The sequence below is a fragment of the Telmatherina bonti genome (assembly GCF_933228915.1).
Source record: "Telmatherina bonti genome assembly, chromosome: 19".
NCBI lineage: Eukaryota > Metazoa > Chordata > Actinopteri > Atheriniformes > Telmatherinidae > Telmatherina > Telmatherina bonti.
This window is the reverse complement of record NC_136617.1, coordinates 6,919,096-6,936,068: the sequence shown is the minus strand read 5'-3', so window position 1 is coordinate 6,936,068 and position 16,973 is coordinate 6,919,096. Positions and strand designations below refer to the sequence as shown.

The 16,973-nt window shown below is 48.7% G+C and overlaps 1 protein-coding gene across 1 annotated transcript in view; it reads right to left on the bottom strand.

Moving 5' to 3' along the window:
- cfap69 (cilia and flagella associated protein 69) overlaps window positions 1-16,973 on the bottom strand; it is a gene marked incomplete at both ends in the record, with an annotated part of 56,841 nt that overhangs the window by 38,220 nt on the left and 1,648 nt on the right. The window contains 9 exons of the mRNA XM_079259255.1: window positions 127-358; window positions 3,475-3,596; window positions 3,685-3,733; window positions 3,820-3,943; window positions 4,021-4,198; window positions 4,286-4,438; window positions 5,517-5,615; window positions 16,218-16,294; window positions 16,378-16,487. Of these exons, the coding sequence (XP_079115381.1) occupies window positions 127-358; window positions 3,475-3,596; window positions 3,685-3,733; window positions 3,820-3,943; window positions 4,021-4,198; window positions 4,286-4,438; window positions 5,517-5,615; window positions 16,218-16,294; window positions 16,378-16,487 (1,144 nt within the window). The remainder of the gene's footprint in view (window positions 1-126; window positions 359-3,474; window positions 3,597-3,684; window positions 3,734-3,819; window positions 3,944-4,020; window positions 4,199-4,285; window positions 4,439-5,516; window positions 5,616-16,217; window positions 16,295-16,377; window positions 16,488-16,973) is intronic.

The window sequence follows — 16,973 nt, the reverse complement described above, 5'->3', positions numbered from 1 at the left end:
TCTATGGTTACGTGAGCTGGCAGCATCCCTTCTGCAACTCTCCCATCTCATGTGAGAGGTGTGAGTGTTCGTTTAAACCTCAGAAATCAGCAGCGAAAAGCATCTCTGCGACGTCTGCTGTCTGACCTGGTCTGACGCACCAGTCCAGCAGGAGCAGCAGGTGGGTGTTTCCCTGGCAGGACATGTAGTCGTCCAGCATGAGTGGAGCGATGCTGGTGAGGGCGGCCAGCGCCTGCAGCTGGAGCTCCTCCTGCTGGACTACAGACCAGTGATGAAGACCTGAGCGGCGCTCCGACAGACAGGTGGGCGACGTGATGAGCTTCAGCAGAAACAGCATGACCAGCTCTTCTTCATAAAGCTGCATGGGATGAGAGGAGAAGAGATGAGATGAGATGAGATGAGATGAGATGAGATGAGATGAGATGAGATTAGAAGACGTGAGGTGAGATGAGATGAGAAGAAATGAGAAGAGAAGATGAGATGAGATTAGAAGACGTGAGATGAGCAGAGAAGAAAAGAGGTGAGATGAGATGAGAAGAGATGAGGTGAGATGAGATGAGATGAAATGAGAAGAGATGAGAAGAGAAGAGAAGAGAAAAGAGATAGGATGAGATGAAGATTAAAGACGTAAGATGAGATGAGATGCGATAAAATGAGATGAGATGAGATTAAAAGACGTGAGGTGAGATGAGAAGTGAAGAAAAGAGGTGAGATGAGATGAGATATCTCATCTCATCTCATGAGAAGAGAAGAGATAGGATGAGATGAGATTAGAAGATGTGAGATGAGATGAGATGGGATAAAATGAGATGAGATAGGATGAGATGAGATTAGAAGATGTGCGATGAGATAAAATGAGATGAGATTAGAAGAGAAGAGGTGAGATGAGAAGTGAAGAAAAGAGATGAGATGAGAAGAGAAGAGTTAGGATGAGATGAGATTAGAAGACGTGAGATGAGATGAGATGGGATAAGATGAGATGAGATGAGACGATATTAGAAGAGAAGAGGTGAGAAGTGTAGAAAAGAGGTGAGATGAGATGAGAAGAGAAGAGAAGAGATAGGATGAGATGAGATTAGAAGATATGAAATGAGATGAGATGAGATGGGATAAGATGAGATGAGATGGGATAAGATGAGATGAGATAGGATAAAATGAGATTAGAAGACGTGAGGTGAGATGAGAAGAGAAGAAAAGAGGTGAGATGAGATGAAATGAAATGAGAAGAGAAGAGATGGGATGAGATGAGAAGAGAAGAAAAGAGGTGAGATGAGAAGAGATGAGGTGAGATGAAATGAAATGAGAAGAGAAGAGATAGGATGAGATGAGATTAGAAGATGTGAGATGATATGAGATGAGATGGGATAAAATGAGATGTGATGGGATAAGCTGAGATGAGCTGAGACGAAATGAGATGAGAAGAGAAGAAAAGAGGTGAGATGAGATGGGATAAGATGAGATGAGGTGAGGTGAGATGAGATGAGATGAGATGAGATGAGAAGAGAAGAGGTGAGATGAGAAGTGAAGAAAAGAGGTGAGATGAGATGGGATAAGATGAGATGAGATGAGATGAGATGAGATGAGATGAGATGAGATGAGAAGAGAAGAGGTGAGATGAGAAGTGAAGAAAAGAGGTGAGATGAGATGGGATAAGATGAGATGAGATGAGATGAGAAGAGAAGAGGTGAGATGAGAAGTGAAGAAAAGAGGTGAGATGAGATGAGATGGGATAAGATGAGATGAGATGAGATGAGATGAGATGGGATAAGATGAGATGAGATGAGATGAGATGAGATGAGATGAGATGGGATAAGATGAGATGAGATGAGATGAGATGAGATGAGATGAGATGGGATAAGATGAGATGAGATGAGATGAGATGAGATGGGATAAGATGAGATGAGATGAGATGAGATGAGATGGGATAAGATGAGATGAGATGAGATGAGATGAGATGGGATAAGATGAGATGAGATGAGATGAGATGAGATGAGATGAGATGAGATGGGATGAGATGAGATGGGATGGGATGAGATGAGATGAGATGAGATGAGGCTTTAGAAAGCAACACAGCACCATTGCAGCACAGCTAACGGTTGTGAATGATAGGAGGGAGCCACTAGAAGATAAAATATTTTTTTCTGCTGTTTTTATGGATCTCTTGGAGAACCATGTGTGTCAAACATGATGTTATTTCAGAGATTCCGCAAAGTTTTTCATTGGGTCCACTTTTATTTTCTATTTACGAGAACAATCATCATGCAGATGACACCGTGGTGTACTGTACTAAACTTTGTTTAGGCCGTACTGCCGTGTGCTTTGGACATCATGACTCCTCAATATGAAATTAGTGCTTAATGAAACTAAACTAAAGGTGTTGTTTATAAAGCTAAGAAGGCAACTGACTCATCTCATAAAAACTTTCAGTATTTTATTTGTTGAAAATGTTTTATTAAATTTAGAAAACCTTGTTTGCTCACTTAAGTTTAAGCAGGGAATAAATGCTGTTTCTACTATCTTGCCAGAAATAAAGTCTGCATCTGATATGTCCTTATGCTCTCTGGATAATGGGCTGCAAAGCTTTTACTCACCACTGCATCCTTTATGCCAGAGTTCAGGTGCCTTCCTTATCCATACGCCGACTTCCACAACAAACACCACAGTATCGCCAAAAAACTGTGGATTCATTATCAATGTATCCACATAAAATGAATGTTGGAGGAGAACATCGGCTGGAAGTCACTACATGGTGGAAATGAGCTGGAAGTCTGACATATTCGAGTTTTATCCATACATTTATCCTGATTCCCTCTTACCTTTGTGCAGACTGCAGGAGCTGATCTCAGAGGTTTAGATGTCTGAATAAGTGGAAAGCTGACTCATTAGAGATGTGTAATTGCCTTTTTTTTCTCCTCTTAGATTGATATTTTGAATGTTTTATACTGTATAATTTATGTTATTTGTTTTTTTTTTTTAAATGATTGTTTTAATGGCTGCTGCTGTCTTGGTCAGGTCTGACATATAAAACTAGTTAAATACATAATAAAATGCAACAAATAACTTAGAAAATATGTCTGTTAGGTACTATGTTGTACATGTTGATCTGTCTTTCCTGTCCTCTCCACCCCAACCAGTCGAGGCAGACGGCTGCCCTCCCTGAGCTGGAAGTTCTGCCGGAGGTTTTCTTCCTGTTAAAGGGGAGTTTTTTCCTTCCCACTGTCGCCTCGTGCAGCTCAGGATGGAGGATTGGATCCAAGTCATGACTTGATGCAATCAGTTGGTTTCTATTATAGGATATGTATGAATTGGCTTGAAATGATGTGGATGTAAAGTGTCCTGAGACAACATTGTTGTGAAGTGGCGCTGTACAAATAAAGCTGAATTGAATTGAATACTAAAATTACACTAGCCTGACTATTGGACAAACTCCAACCTTCAGAGTGACACAGGAATGATGTTAGGTGAGTGACAGACCTGCAGGGCAGCAACGTCTCTGGACATGACAACCAACAGGTTTAACAGCAGCTTCTTCATCTTTAGGTCTTTGTTGCTGTAGCTGAGTTTGAGGTTTTGGACCAAAGAGCTGCGACGTTTCACTGAAACACAAATGGATTGTTTTTTCTCCAACGAGCACATCGCTGTGTAAGAGTAAAACTGAGATGTGGACTGGAAGAGCGGCCTCACTCTCTGGAAACGTGACGCAACCCACAAGCTGCTTGGCAAACAAACTCTCCTGAAAACGATAAGAGGTGTTGAGACGAACTGCAGCTTCTGCGACATGACACAGTCCAGGTGTTGAGAATCATGGAGTGTACTCACGACGAGCAGCGAGTTGGGCTTTTCAGCCATGAAGGTTGTGATGACCAGCAGGTCGTTTCTGAGCTGGAGGTCAGACGTTTGGCGAGCGTTCAGCAGCAGGTGACAGAACGCTTCTTTCACAGATCTGAAACACAAATCAGCCCAGAGATGTTTACCAAGCTCTCCATCGCAGCAGGACTTCTGGGTACGTTTACCACGCACACGACACACTCCATGCTGCTGAGCTGGGCGATGACCTCCTCTTTGTCGCCTCTTTCCAGAAGGTTCCAGAGGATTTCTGAGGAGCGGAAGAGAACCTGACCGGACGGATCCGGCTCATTCATGTGGAGACAGATCCTTTCTGCGCCTTGCGCCTCCACCATCGACGAGCAGTTCATGTCTGCGATTGCAAAGCGGTGAGGGAGATGTGATCAGTGATAAACGAGCAGCATGGCGAGCTGCGCGCACGGCGGCATCAGCTGCTGACCGGAGGAGCTGGACAGGATCTGAAGCGTCTGCAGGAGCTGCAGCTTGATGGCAGGCTGCTGCTCCACGGCGGCCATGGAGAGGAGCAGGGTCCTGGGAAGGTCGCTGCGCTCCAGCAGCTGCAGCTTGTAGCCCGGAGAGGTCGGCTGGAGCCCTGCGGACACGGAGCGGGAGGTTCAGGAAAACAAGACATTTCTACAACTTCCTGCCATCTGAATTCTTCTCTAATCACAACTCAAACAACTGTTTCTTTTTCTTAAAACTTTGTGAAAACTGAATGTAAGAATGAATATAATGGCTTCAGACACGATTTTTCATGCAGAATAAATGAATCAGTTCCTGCAGGTTTAATCCCCAACAGCTACAGCTGCGTTTCCATAAACCTGCTGCTGTTCATGTTCTGCTCAGCTTGTCTTTCTGTAGGTGCTCCTGATGGTTCTCTGCTTTGTTTACAAGGTCGTATGATCTTCCTTCACATGTTTAACAGCTAGTTTTCTTCACTGTACTGTTGTTCTTTAATCTTTGCCTCTCTTCTGTTCTGTTTTCTGTCCCTCTTCATTTCATCACCCTGCCAGATGCAGCATTTATACATAATTCCTCAGTAAACAAACTTAACTTTCTACTTAAGTATAAAGGAAACCTTGTCTCCATAAAGCTCCTTTTGGTTCCTCAAATGTTGCACAAATGTCAAACAATCAGGAGGTTTTTGGGAAAGTTTATCTGCATGTTCAGGTGAATGTTTGGAGTGAAGATGTCTTAATGTCCAGCGTTGTGTACATTAGGTATCGGTGGTGGCGGCTTGTCCTGTCTACAGGCTGGAGGATAACTGGACCTTGTAGCTCAGTGACGCAGCCTGATGTTTGATGACCGGTGTGGTTCTATAAACATGCAGAAGCTTTTTATGTGTCCAGTGAAGCGTACTGAAGTGACTCCTCCTCCAATAAAAGGTAAAAATGGACGTTTGAGGTCAATATGAGGCGATTTTTCCAACATATCTGAGAAATCTGACGGCCAGTAAAGGATGTGTTTGTGATTAACTGGTTTGTTGTATTTCGGCTGGCGTCTCATGATGTTTGGAAGTTAGCCAGTTTCCTGTGTTCAGACCAACTCTGGACCTTTTAGGCCACCAACCTGACAAACATTTAACAACAACACAACATCTCCAGCAGAGAAGCCAGCAGGACAGAGGAGAGTCGGAGGTTCTGGTTCTGGTGTGGCGAGGCGGTCCGTACCATCGAGCTGCTGGGGGGGGGCCACGTCGTTGTAGAAGGACTTCACACATTCCATCACGTGTTGCTTCACTTCATCATGGGAAACCCTCATCAGGTATCCTGCCGACAGAAAACATCCGTCACAGCAGCAGACGGGTCGAAGCAACGAAGCATCAGCAGAGAAACGACCAGAACAGCTGTGTGTGTGTGTGTGTGTGTGTGTGTGTGTGTGTGTGTGTGTGAGCAGGAGAACCATTTATAATCAGAACTGGACAGAACTGGTCATTCTGTACCGACGTTGTGTCGAACACTGTGTTTCATGACGCCACGCGGCACCAGTTTGTTTCAGACAAGTGGAATTCCATCGGGCCGCCGGAGGTGTATAAAGTCCCGCCATGTTTAAGGATCTACCTGTCCACGTAGAACAGGTGTTTCCACTAACAGAGGAGCTGATCTGATTACATCCAGCTGGTTTAGTTACTGGTTGGAACGGCCGCTGGACTGGTTTAGTTACTGGTTGGAGCGGCCGCTGGACTGGTTTAGTTACTGGTTGGAACGGCCGCTGGACTGGTTTAGTTACTGGTTGGAGCGGCCGCTGGACTGGTTTAGTTACTGGTTGGAGCGGCCGCTGGACTGGTTTAGTTACTGGTTGGAACGGCCGCTGGACTGGTTTAGTTACTGGTTGGAACGGCCGCTGGACTGGTTTAGTTACTGGTTGGAACGGCCGCTGGACTGGTTTAGTTACTGGTTGGAGCGGACGCTGGACTGGTTTAGTTACTGGTTGGAGCGGCCGCTGGACTGGTTTAGTTACTGGTTGGAACGGCCGCTGGACTGGTTTAGTTACTGGTTGGAGCGGACGCTGGACTGGTTTAGTTACTGGTTGCAGAGGCCGCTGGACTGGTTTAGATACTGGTTGGAACGGCCGCTGGACTGGTTTAGTTACTGGTTGGAGCGGACGCTGGACTGGTTTAGTTACTGGTTGCAGAGGCCGCTGGACTGGTTTAGTTACTGGTCGGAACAGCTGCCGGACTGGTTTAGTTACTGGTTGGAGCGGCCGCTGGACTGGTTTAAATACTGGTTGGAACGGCCGCTGGACTGGTTTAGTTACTGGTCGGAACGGCCGCTGGACTGGTTTAGTTACTGGTTGGAACGGCCGCTGGACTGGTTTAGTTACTGGTTGGAGCGGCCGCTGGACTGGTTTAGTTACTGGTTGGAACGGCCGCTGGACTGGTTTAGTTACTGGTTGGAACGGCCGCTGGACTGGTTTAGATACTGGTTGGAACGGCCGCTGGACTGGTTTAGTTACTGGTTGGAGCGGACGCTGGACTGGTTTAGTTACTGGTTGGAGCGGCCGCTGGACTGGTTTAGATACTGGTTGGAACGGCCGCTGGACTGGTTTAGTTACTGGTTGGAGCGGACGCTGGACTGGTTTAGTTACTGGTTGCAGAGGCCGCTGGACTGGTTTAGTTACTGGTTGGAACGGCCGCTGGACTGGTTTAGATACTGGTTGGAACGGCCGCTGGACTGGTTTAGTTACTGGTTGGAGCGGACGCTGGACTGGTTTAGTTACTGGTTGCAGAGGCCGCTGGACTGGTTTAGTTACTGGTTGGAACGGCCGCTGGACTGGTTTAGATACTGGTTGGAACGGCCGCTGGACTGGTTTAGTTACTGGTTGGAGCGGACGCTGGACTGGTTTAGTTACTGGTTGCAGAGGCCGCTGGACTGGTTTAGTTACTGGTCGGAACAGCTGCCGGACTGGTTTAGTTACTGGTTGGAGCGGCCGCTGGACTGGTTTAAATACTGGTTGGAACGGCCGCTGGACTGGTTTAGTTACTGGTCAGAACGGCCGCTGGACTGGTTTAGTTACTGGTTGGAACGGGCGCTGGACTGGTTTAGTTACTGGTCGGAACAGCTGCCAGACTGGTTTAGTTACTGGTTGGAGCGGCCGCTGGACTGGTTTAAATACTGGTTGGAACGGCCGCTGGACTGGTTTAGTTACTGGTTGGAGCGGCCGCTGGACTGGTTTAGTTACTGGTTGGAGCGGACGCTGGACTGGTTTAGTTACTGGTTGGAACGGTCGCTGGACTGGTTTAGATACTGGTTGGAACGGCCGCTGGACTGGTTTAGTTACTGGTTGGAGTGGCCGCTGGACTGGTTTAGTTACTGGTTGGAACGGCCGCTGGACTGGTTTAGTTACTGGTTGGAACGGCCGCTGGACTGGTTTAGTTACTGGTTGGAGCGGACGCTGGACTGGTTTAGTTACTGGTTGGAACGGTCGCTGGACTGGTTTAGATACTGGTTGGAACGGCCGCTGGACTGTTTTAGTTACTGGTTGGAACGGTCGCTGGACTGGTTTAGATACTGGTTGGAGCGGCCGCTGGACTGGTTTAGTTACTGGTTGGAACGGTCGCTGGACTGGTTTAGATACTGGTTGGAGCGGCCGCTGGACTGGTTTAGTTACTGGTTGGAGTGGCCGCTGGACTGGTTTAGTCATTGGTCGGAACAGCTGCCGGACTGGTTTAGTTACTGGTTGGAACGGCCGCTGGACTGGTTTAGTTACTGGTTGGAGCGGCCGCTGGACTGGTTTAGTTACTGGTTGGAGCGGCCGCTGGACTGGTTTAGTTACTGGTCGGAACAGCTGCCGGACTGGTTTAAATACTGGTTGGAACGGACGCTGGACTGGTTTAAATACTGGTTGGAACGGCCGCTGGACTGGTTTAGTTACTGGTCGGAACAGCTGCCAGACTGGTTTAGTTACTGGTTGGAGCGGCCGCTGGACTGGTTTAAATACTGGTTGGAACGGCCGCTGGACTGGTTTAGTTACTGGTTGCAGAGGCCGCTGGACTGGTTTAGTTACTGGTTGGAGCGGCCGCTGGACTGGTTTAGTTACTGGTTGGAGTGGCCGCTGGACTGGTTTAGTTACTGGTTGGAGCGGCCGCTGGACTGCTTTAGTTATTGGTCGGAACAGCTGCCGGACTGGTTTAGTTACTGGTTGGAACGGCTGCTGGACTGGTTTAGTTACTGGTTGGAGCGGCCGCTGGACTGGTTTAGTTACTGGTTGCAGAGGCCGCTGGACTGGTTTAGTTACTGGTCGGAACAGCTGCCGGACTGGTTTAGTTACTGGTTGGAGCGGCCGCTGGACTGGTTTAGTTACTGGTTGGAACGGCTGCTGGACTGGTTTAGTTACTGGTTGGAACGGCTGCTGGACTGGTTTAGTTACTGGTTGGAGCGGCCGCTGGACTGGTTTAGTTATTGGTCGGAACAGCTGCCGGACTGGTTTAGTTACTGGTTGGAACGGCCGCTGGACTGGTTTAGTTACTGGTTGGAGCGGCCGCTGGACTGGTTTAGTTACTGGTCGGAACAGCTGCCGGACTGGTTTAAATACTGGTTGGAACGGACGCTGGACTGGTTTAAATACTGGTTGGAACGGCCGCTGGACTGGTTTAGTTACTGGTCGGAACAGCTGCCAGACTGGTTTAGTTACTGGTTGGAGCGGCCGCTGGACTGGTTTAAATACTGGTTGGAACGGCCGCTGGACTGGTTTAGTTACTGGTTGCAGAGGCCGCTGGACTGGTTTAGTTACTGGTTGGAGCGGCCGCTGGACTGGTTTAGTTACTGGTTGGAGTGGCCGCTGGACTGGTTTAGTTACTGGTTGGAGCGGCCGCTGGACTGCTTTAGTTATTGGTCGGAACAGCTGCCAGACTGGTTTAGTTACTGGTTGGAACGGCTGCTGGACTGGTTTAGTTACTGGTTGGAGCGGCCGCTGGACTGGTTTAGTTACTGGTTGCAGAGGCCGCTGGACTGGTTTAGTTACTGGTCGGAACAGCTGCCGGACTGGTTTAGTTACTGGTTGGAGCGGCCGCTGGACTGGTTTAGTTACTGGTTGGAACGGCTGCTGGACTGGTTTAGTTACTGGTTGGAACGGCTACTGGACTGGTTTAGTTACTGGTTGGAGCGGCCGCTGGACTGGTTTAGTTATTGGTCGGAACGGCTGCCGGACTGGTTTAGTTACTGGTTGGAACGGCCGCTGGACTGGTTTAAGTACTGGTTGGAACGGCCGCTGGACTGGTTTAGTTACTGGTTGGAGCGGCCGCTGGACTGGTTTAGTTACTGGTTGGAGCGGCCGCTGGACTGGTTTAGTTACTGGTTGGAACGGCCGCTGGACTGGTTTAGTTACTGGTTGGAGCGGCCGCTGGACTGGTTTAGTTACTGGTTGGAGCGGCCGCTGGACTGGTTTAGTTACTGGTTGGAACGGCCGCTGGACTGGTTTAGTTACTGGTTGGAACGGCCGCTGGACTGGTTTAGTTACTGGTTGGAACGGCCGCTGGACTGGTTTAGTTACTGGTTGGAGCGGACGCTGGACTGGTTTAGTTACTGGTTGGAGCGGCCGCTGGACTGGTTTAGTTACTGGTTGGAACGGCCGCTGGACTGGTTTAGTTACTGGTTGGAGCGGACGCTGGACTGGTTTAGTTACTGGTTGCAGAGGCCGCTGGACTGGTTTAGATACTGGTTGGAACGGCCGCTGGACTGGTTTAGTTACTGGTTGGAGCGGACGCTGGACTGGTTTAGTTACTGGTTGCAGAGGCCGCTGGACTGGTTTAGTTACTGGTCGGAACAGCTGCCGGACTGGTTTAGTTACTGGTTGGAGCGGCCGCTGGACTGGTTTAAATACTGGTTGGAACGGCCGCTGGACTGGTTTAGTTACTGGTCGGAACGGCCGCTGGACTGGTTTAGTTACTGGTTGGAACGGCCGCTGGACTGGTTTAGTTACTGGTTGGAGCGGCCGCTGGACTGGTTTAGTTACTGGTTGGAACGGCCGCTGGACTGGTTTAGTTACTGGTTGGAACGGCCGCTGGACTGGTTTAGATACTGGTTGGAACGGCCGCTGGACTGGTTTAGTTACTGGTTGGAGCGGACGCTGGACTGGTTTAGTTACTGGTTGGAGCGGCCGCTGGACTGGTTTAGATACTGGTTGGAACGGCCGCTGGACTGGTTTAGTTACTGGTTGGAGCGGACGCTGGACTGGTTTAGTTACTGGTTGCAGAGGCCGCTGGACTGGTTTAGTTACTGGTTGGAACGGCCGCTGGACTGGTTTAGATACTGGTTGGAACGGCCGCTGGACTGGTTTAGTTACTGGTTGGAGCGGACGCTGGACTGGTTTAGTTACTGGTTGCAGAGGCCGCTGGACTGGTTTAGTTACTGGTTGGAACGGCCGCTGGACTGGTTTAGATACTGGTTGGAACGGCCGCTGGACTGGTTTAGTTACTGGTTGGAGCGGACGCTGGACTGGTTTAGTTACTGGTTGCAGAGGCCGCTGGACTGGTTTAGTTACTGGTCGGAACAGCTGCCGGACTGGTTTAGTTACTGGTTGGAGCGGCCGCTGGACTGGTTTAAATACTGGTTGGAACGGCCGCTGGACTGGTTTAGTTACTGGTCAGAACGGCCGCTGGACTGGTTTAGTTACTGGTTGGAACGGGCGCTGGACTGGTTTAGTTACTGGTCGGAACAGCTGCCAGACTGGTTTAGTTACTGGTTGGAGCGGCCGCTGGACTGGTTTAAATACTGGTTGGAACGGCCGCTGGACTGGTTTAGTTACTGGTTGGAGCGGCCGCTGGACTGGTTTAGTTACTGGTTGGAGCGGACGCTGGACTGGTTTAGTTACTGGTTGGAACGGTCGCTGGACTGGTTTAGATACTGGTTGGAACGGCCGCTGGACTGGTTTAGTTACTGGTTGGAGTGGCCGCTGGACTGGTTTAGTTACTGGTTGGAACGGCCGCTGGACTGGTTTAGTTACTGGTTGGAACGGCCGCTGGACTGGTTTAGTTACTGGTTGGAGCGGACGCTGGACTGGTTTAGTTACTGGTTGGAACGGTCGCTGGACTGGTTTAGATACTGGTTGGAACGGCCGCTGGACTGTTTTAGTTACTGGTTGGAACGGTCGCTGGACTGGTTTAGATACTGGTTGGAGCGGCCGCTGGACTGGTTTAGTTACTGGTTGGAACGGTCGCTGGACTGGTTTAGATACTGGTTGGAGCGGCCGCTGGACTGGTTTAGTTACTGGTTGGAGTGGCCGCTGGACTGGTTTAGTCATTGGTCGGAACAGCTGCCGGACTGGTTTAGTTACTGGTTGGAACGGCCGCTGGACTGGTTTAGTTACTGGTTGGAGCGGCCGCTGGACTGGTTTAGTTACTGGTTGGAGCGGCCGCTGGACTGGTTTAGTTACTGGTCGGAACAGCTGCCGGACTGGTTTAAATACTGGTTGGAACGGACGCTGGACTGGTTTAAATACTGGTTGGAACGGCCGCTGGACTGGTTTAGTTACTGGTCGGAACAGCTGCCAGACTGGTTTAGTTACTGGTTGGAGCGGCCGCTGGACTGGTTTAAATACTGGTTGGAACGGCCGCTGGACTGGTTTAGTTACTGGTTGCAGAGGCCGCTGGACTGGTTTAGTTACTGGTTGGAGCGGCCGCTGGACTGGTTTAGTTACTGGTTGGAGTGGCCGCTGGACTGGTTTAGTTACTGGTTGGAGCGGCCGCTGGACTGCTTTAGTTATTGGTCGGAACAGCTGCCGGACTGGTTTAGTTACTGGTTGGAACGGCTGCTGGACTGGTTTAGTTACTGGTTGGAGCGGCCGCTGGACTGGTTTAGTTACTGGTTGCAGAGGCCGCTGGACTGGTTTAGTTACTGGTCGGAACAGCTGCCGGACTGGTTTAGTTACTGGTTGGAGCGGCCGCTGGACTGGTTTAGTTACTGGTTGGAACGGCTGCTGGACTGGTTTAGTTACTGGTTGGAACGGCTGCTGGACTGGTTTAGTTACTGGTTGGAGCGGCCGCTGGACTGGTTTAGTTATTGGTCGGAACAGCTGCCGGACTGGTTTAGTTACTGGTTGGAACGGCCGCTGGACTGGTTTAGTTACTGGTTGGAGCGGCCGCTGGACTGGTTTAGTTACTGGTCGGAACAGCTGCCGGACTGGTTTAAATACTGGTTGGAACGGACGCTGGACTGGTTTAAATACTGGTTGGAACGGCCGCTGGACTGGTTTAGTTACTGGTCGGAACAGCTGCCAGACTGGTTTAGTTACTGGTTGGAGCGGCCGCTGGACTGGTTTAAATACTGGTTGGAACGGCCGCTGGACTGGTTTAGTTACTGGTTGCAGAGGCCGCTGGACTGGTTTAGTTACTGGTTGGAGCGGCCGCTGGACTGGTTTAGTTACTGGTTGGAGTGGCCGCTGGACTGGTTTAGTTACTGGTTGGAGCGGCCGCTGGACTGCTTTAGTTATTGGTCGGAACAGCTGCCAGACTGGTTTAGTTACTGGTTGGAACGGCTGCTGGACTGGTTTAGTTACTGGTTGGAGCGGCCGCTGGACTGGTTTAGTTACTGGTTGCAGAGGCCGCTGGACTGGTTTAGTTACTGGTCGGAACAGCTGCCGGACTGGTTTAGTTACTGGTTGGAGCGGCCGCTGGACTGGTTTAGTTACTGGTTGGAACGGCTGCTGGACTGGTTTAGTTACTGGTTGGAACGGCTACTGGACTGGTTTAGTTACTGGTTGGAGCGGCCGCTGGACTGGTTTAGTTATTGGTCGGAACGGCTGCCGGACTGGTTTAGTTACTGGTTGGAACGGCCGCTGGACTGGTTTAAGTACTGGTTGGAACGGCCGCTGGACTGGTTTAGTTACTGGTTGCAGAGGCCGCTGGACTGGTTTAGTTACTGGTTGGAGCGGCCGCTGGACTGGTTTAGTTACTGGTTGGAGCGGCCGCTGGACTGGTTTAGTTACTGGTTGCAGAGGCCGCTGGACTGGTTTAGTTACTGGTCGGAACAGCTGCTGGACTGGTTTAGTTACTGGTTGGAGCGGCCGCTGGACTGGTTTAGTCACTGGTTGGAACGGCCGCTGGACTGGTTTAGTTACTGGTTGGAACGGCCGCTGGACTGGTTTAGTTACTGGTTGGAGCGGTCGCTGGACTGGTTTAGTTACTGGTTGGAGCGGCCGCTGGACTGGTTTAGTTACTGGTTGGAACGGCCGCTGGACTGGTTTAGTTACTGGTTGGAGCGGCCGCTGGACTGGTTTAGTTACTGGTTGGAGCGGCCGCTGGACTGGTTTAGTTATTGGTCGGAACGGCTGCTGGACTGTTTTAGTTACTGGTTGGAGCGGCCGCTGGACTGGTTTAGTTACTGGTTGCAGAGGCCGCTGGACTGGTTTAGTTACTGGTCGGAACAGCTGCCGGACTGGTTTAGTTACTGGTTGGAACGGCCGCTGGACTGGTTTAGTTACTGGTTGGAACGGCTGCTGGACTGGTTTAGTTACTGGTTGGAGCGGCCGCTGGACTGGTTTAGTTACTGGTTGGAATGGTCGCTGGACTGGTTTAGTTACTGGTTGGAGCGGCCGCTGGACTGGTTTAGTTACTGGTTGGAATGGCCGCTGGACTGGTTTAGTTACTGGTTGGAGCGGCCGCTGGACTGGTTTAGTTACTGGTTGGAACGGCTGCTGGACTGGTTTAGTTACTAGTTGGAACGGTCGCTGGACTGGTTTAGTTTCTGGTTGGAACGGCCGCTGGACTGGTTTAGTTACTGGTTGGAACGGCTGCTGGACTGGTTTAGTTACTGGTTGGAGCGGCCGCTGGACTGGTTTAGTTACTGGTTGGAATGGTCGCTGGACTGGTTTAGTTACTGGTTGGAACTGCCGCTGGACTGGTTTAGTTACTGGTTGGAACGGCCGCTGGACTGGTTTAGTTACTGGTTGGAACGGCCGCTGGACTGGTTTAGTTACTGGTTGGAGCGGCCGCTGGACTGGTTTAGTTACTGGTTGGAATGGTCGCTGGACTGGTTTAGTTACTGGTTGGAACTGCCGCTGGACTGGTTTAGTTACTGGTTGGAACGGTCGCTGGACTGGTTTAGTTACTGGTTGGAACTGCCGCTGGACTGGTTTAGTTACTGGTTGGAGTGGCCGCTGGACTGGTTTAGTTACTGGTTGGAATGGTCGCTGGACTGGTTTAGTTACTGGTTGGAACTGCCGCTGGACTGGTTTAGTTACTGGTCGGAACGGCCGCTGGACTGGTTTAGTTACTGGTTGGAACGGCCGCTGGACTGGTTTAGTTACTGGTTGGAGCGGACACTGGACTGGTTTAGTTACTGGTTGGAGTGGCCGCTGGACTGGTTTAGTTACTGGTTGGAATGGTCGCTGGACTGGTTTAGTTACTGGTTGGAACTGCCGCTGGACTGGTTTAGTTACTGGTTGGAACGGTCGCTGGACTGGTCTTTGTGGTCCCTGGATTATGAACCTCTGACTGACGCTGCTGCCTCTGGATCTGCTTCTGATCAGGTGTCGACACAAAGTTTATTAATTATAAATTTGAAGATGAAGATTGGTTGTATTGATACTGGATGGATCATTTTCATGATATTATTCTGTGTGTATTATGGGATGTAAGTTATTATATTTTATTGATCTTTCATTCATTTATTTTCTGAACCCAATTAATCCAAGTAAGGGTTACGGGGATCTGGAGCTCCTCCCAGCAGCCATTGGACGAGAGGCAGGGTCGCCAGTCTATCACATTTTATTGATCCGTTTAGTTATTTTAAACATATCATAGTGTCTTGTAGAAATAATTTTTTTTACAATTTTTATGTAATAATTAAATTTGTTGTATAACTATTCCTCTTATTATTATTATTATTATTATTATTGTTATTCATAATAAATCCGAGATGGTAGAATAGGTGTTATGAATAATCTTGCTGTGCCGCCAGCATAGAGGTGGGATTTATATATAAGCTTTTGCTTCTACTGATTCCGTTTGAACTTTTTATTTTTTGTTTTGTTTTTGTATTCAAAATGATCAAATAAATTCTTCAACCAATCGATCAATGAAACCTGCCAACGGTTATGTCACTCCGACTGGATTCTCGTCACATTTTGTTGGTTAAAGATAAAGATGATTAAATCAGACAATGACGTTTCGTTTTATTAACTCTGTTTCTGTTGGAGAATTTTATCATTCCTCTAAAAACACTTTTGTTCTTTTAGTTCTTAGGAATTTCACCATTTTGGAATATTTTCTTTTTCTTTTGTTTTTCTAAAAGGCCCAAATCCATTTAAACTTCAGCTGGAAAAGCAACAAACAAACAAACAAACCCTGAGCTGGTTACGCTGAATCTGCGTCTCCCCAGGCTGATGAAACATCTGGGTTTGTATTTGTGTGGAAAATGCTCCAGATGTTTTAAATCCACAACTAAAGACAACTTTCTAAACGCAACCTTCACTCCTGCTGAAGAGAAAATGTCCGGCTGTCTGATTTATTTCAAACCTTCTTAAATCATTTTTCAGCGTGTATGGAAGATTCCTTCAAGTCAAAGTGCTGTAAACTTATTGACGTAGTTAGAGCAAAGCATGCGACCCCCCCCCGCATCTGTGGCATCTACGTTCCTCTGCTTATATGTCTCAGAAGACCAGCAAGGTGTTGAAAAAACAGAAATCAGAGTTCATATCTTGTGTGACTCTTCCAGCATGTGTGATCCTCTCAGAGACACGATCAGATACATCACCTTCTCTGAAACCATCAGAAGGTGTGACTTTACTGCACCTTCACCAGGATGATCTCAGTCCCCCCCTCCTGAGGGACAAATAAAGCTTTTCTGATTCCTCTTATTTCCATACAACTGTTTTCAGTCCTTGCTCTTCTTGTAAGACATGTAGCGCCCCCTGCAGTCCGGATCAGCACGTACCAACATGAGAGAGGACTTGTGTGGCGTCCTGAGCGAACTTCGCCTCATCGGACGTCTTCTCCTTCAGGAAGGGAAGCCTGAGGGACAGCAGAGCGACGCCGTGACGATCACATGACCCCACCAGAACTGAAGCGGCTCAATTCAGTGTCAAGTTTCTCACCTGCAGAGTTTCAGAGCTTCACAGAGAAGAGCTGCATATTCAGGATGATCCTTCACCTTCTCAGCGCAGAAGTTCAGAACCCTGGAGACGCCTGTCAGCTCCCTGAGCAGCTGCAAGAACTTTAAGATGTTTTAACGCTTTCAGCCAGAGGATTCTTATTTGATTTTTATTTGATAGGGACAAGTATGTTCCATGAATGATGGCACATACTGCAGCATTTTAGCCAAGGCTAATGTTCAATGCCCGTCCCTAGTTGGGCTTTTACACAATAAGTATGTATACACAGTTTATATTGCATTGCAAAATTAGAAGTATATGCACATATGTGCCTTTATATATACAAACAAAATACAAATACATACTGTATATATACCCCAAAATGCTAAATTAAGTAAATCACATTCAAGGCTGTCAATAAAAATCTGTCAGAAATAAGAACATTGTCAATACATTCAATCTAAACCACCATTTTGCCACCCACATGGAAAAAATTACAATACTAAAGGTGAGTTCAGACCTGATTTGTCTTTCTTGAGTTCTTAAATCTGGAAGTAAACCTTTTAAAATCCGGTATTGTCTTAAAGTCTGTTGAGAGT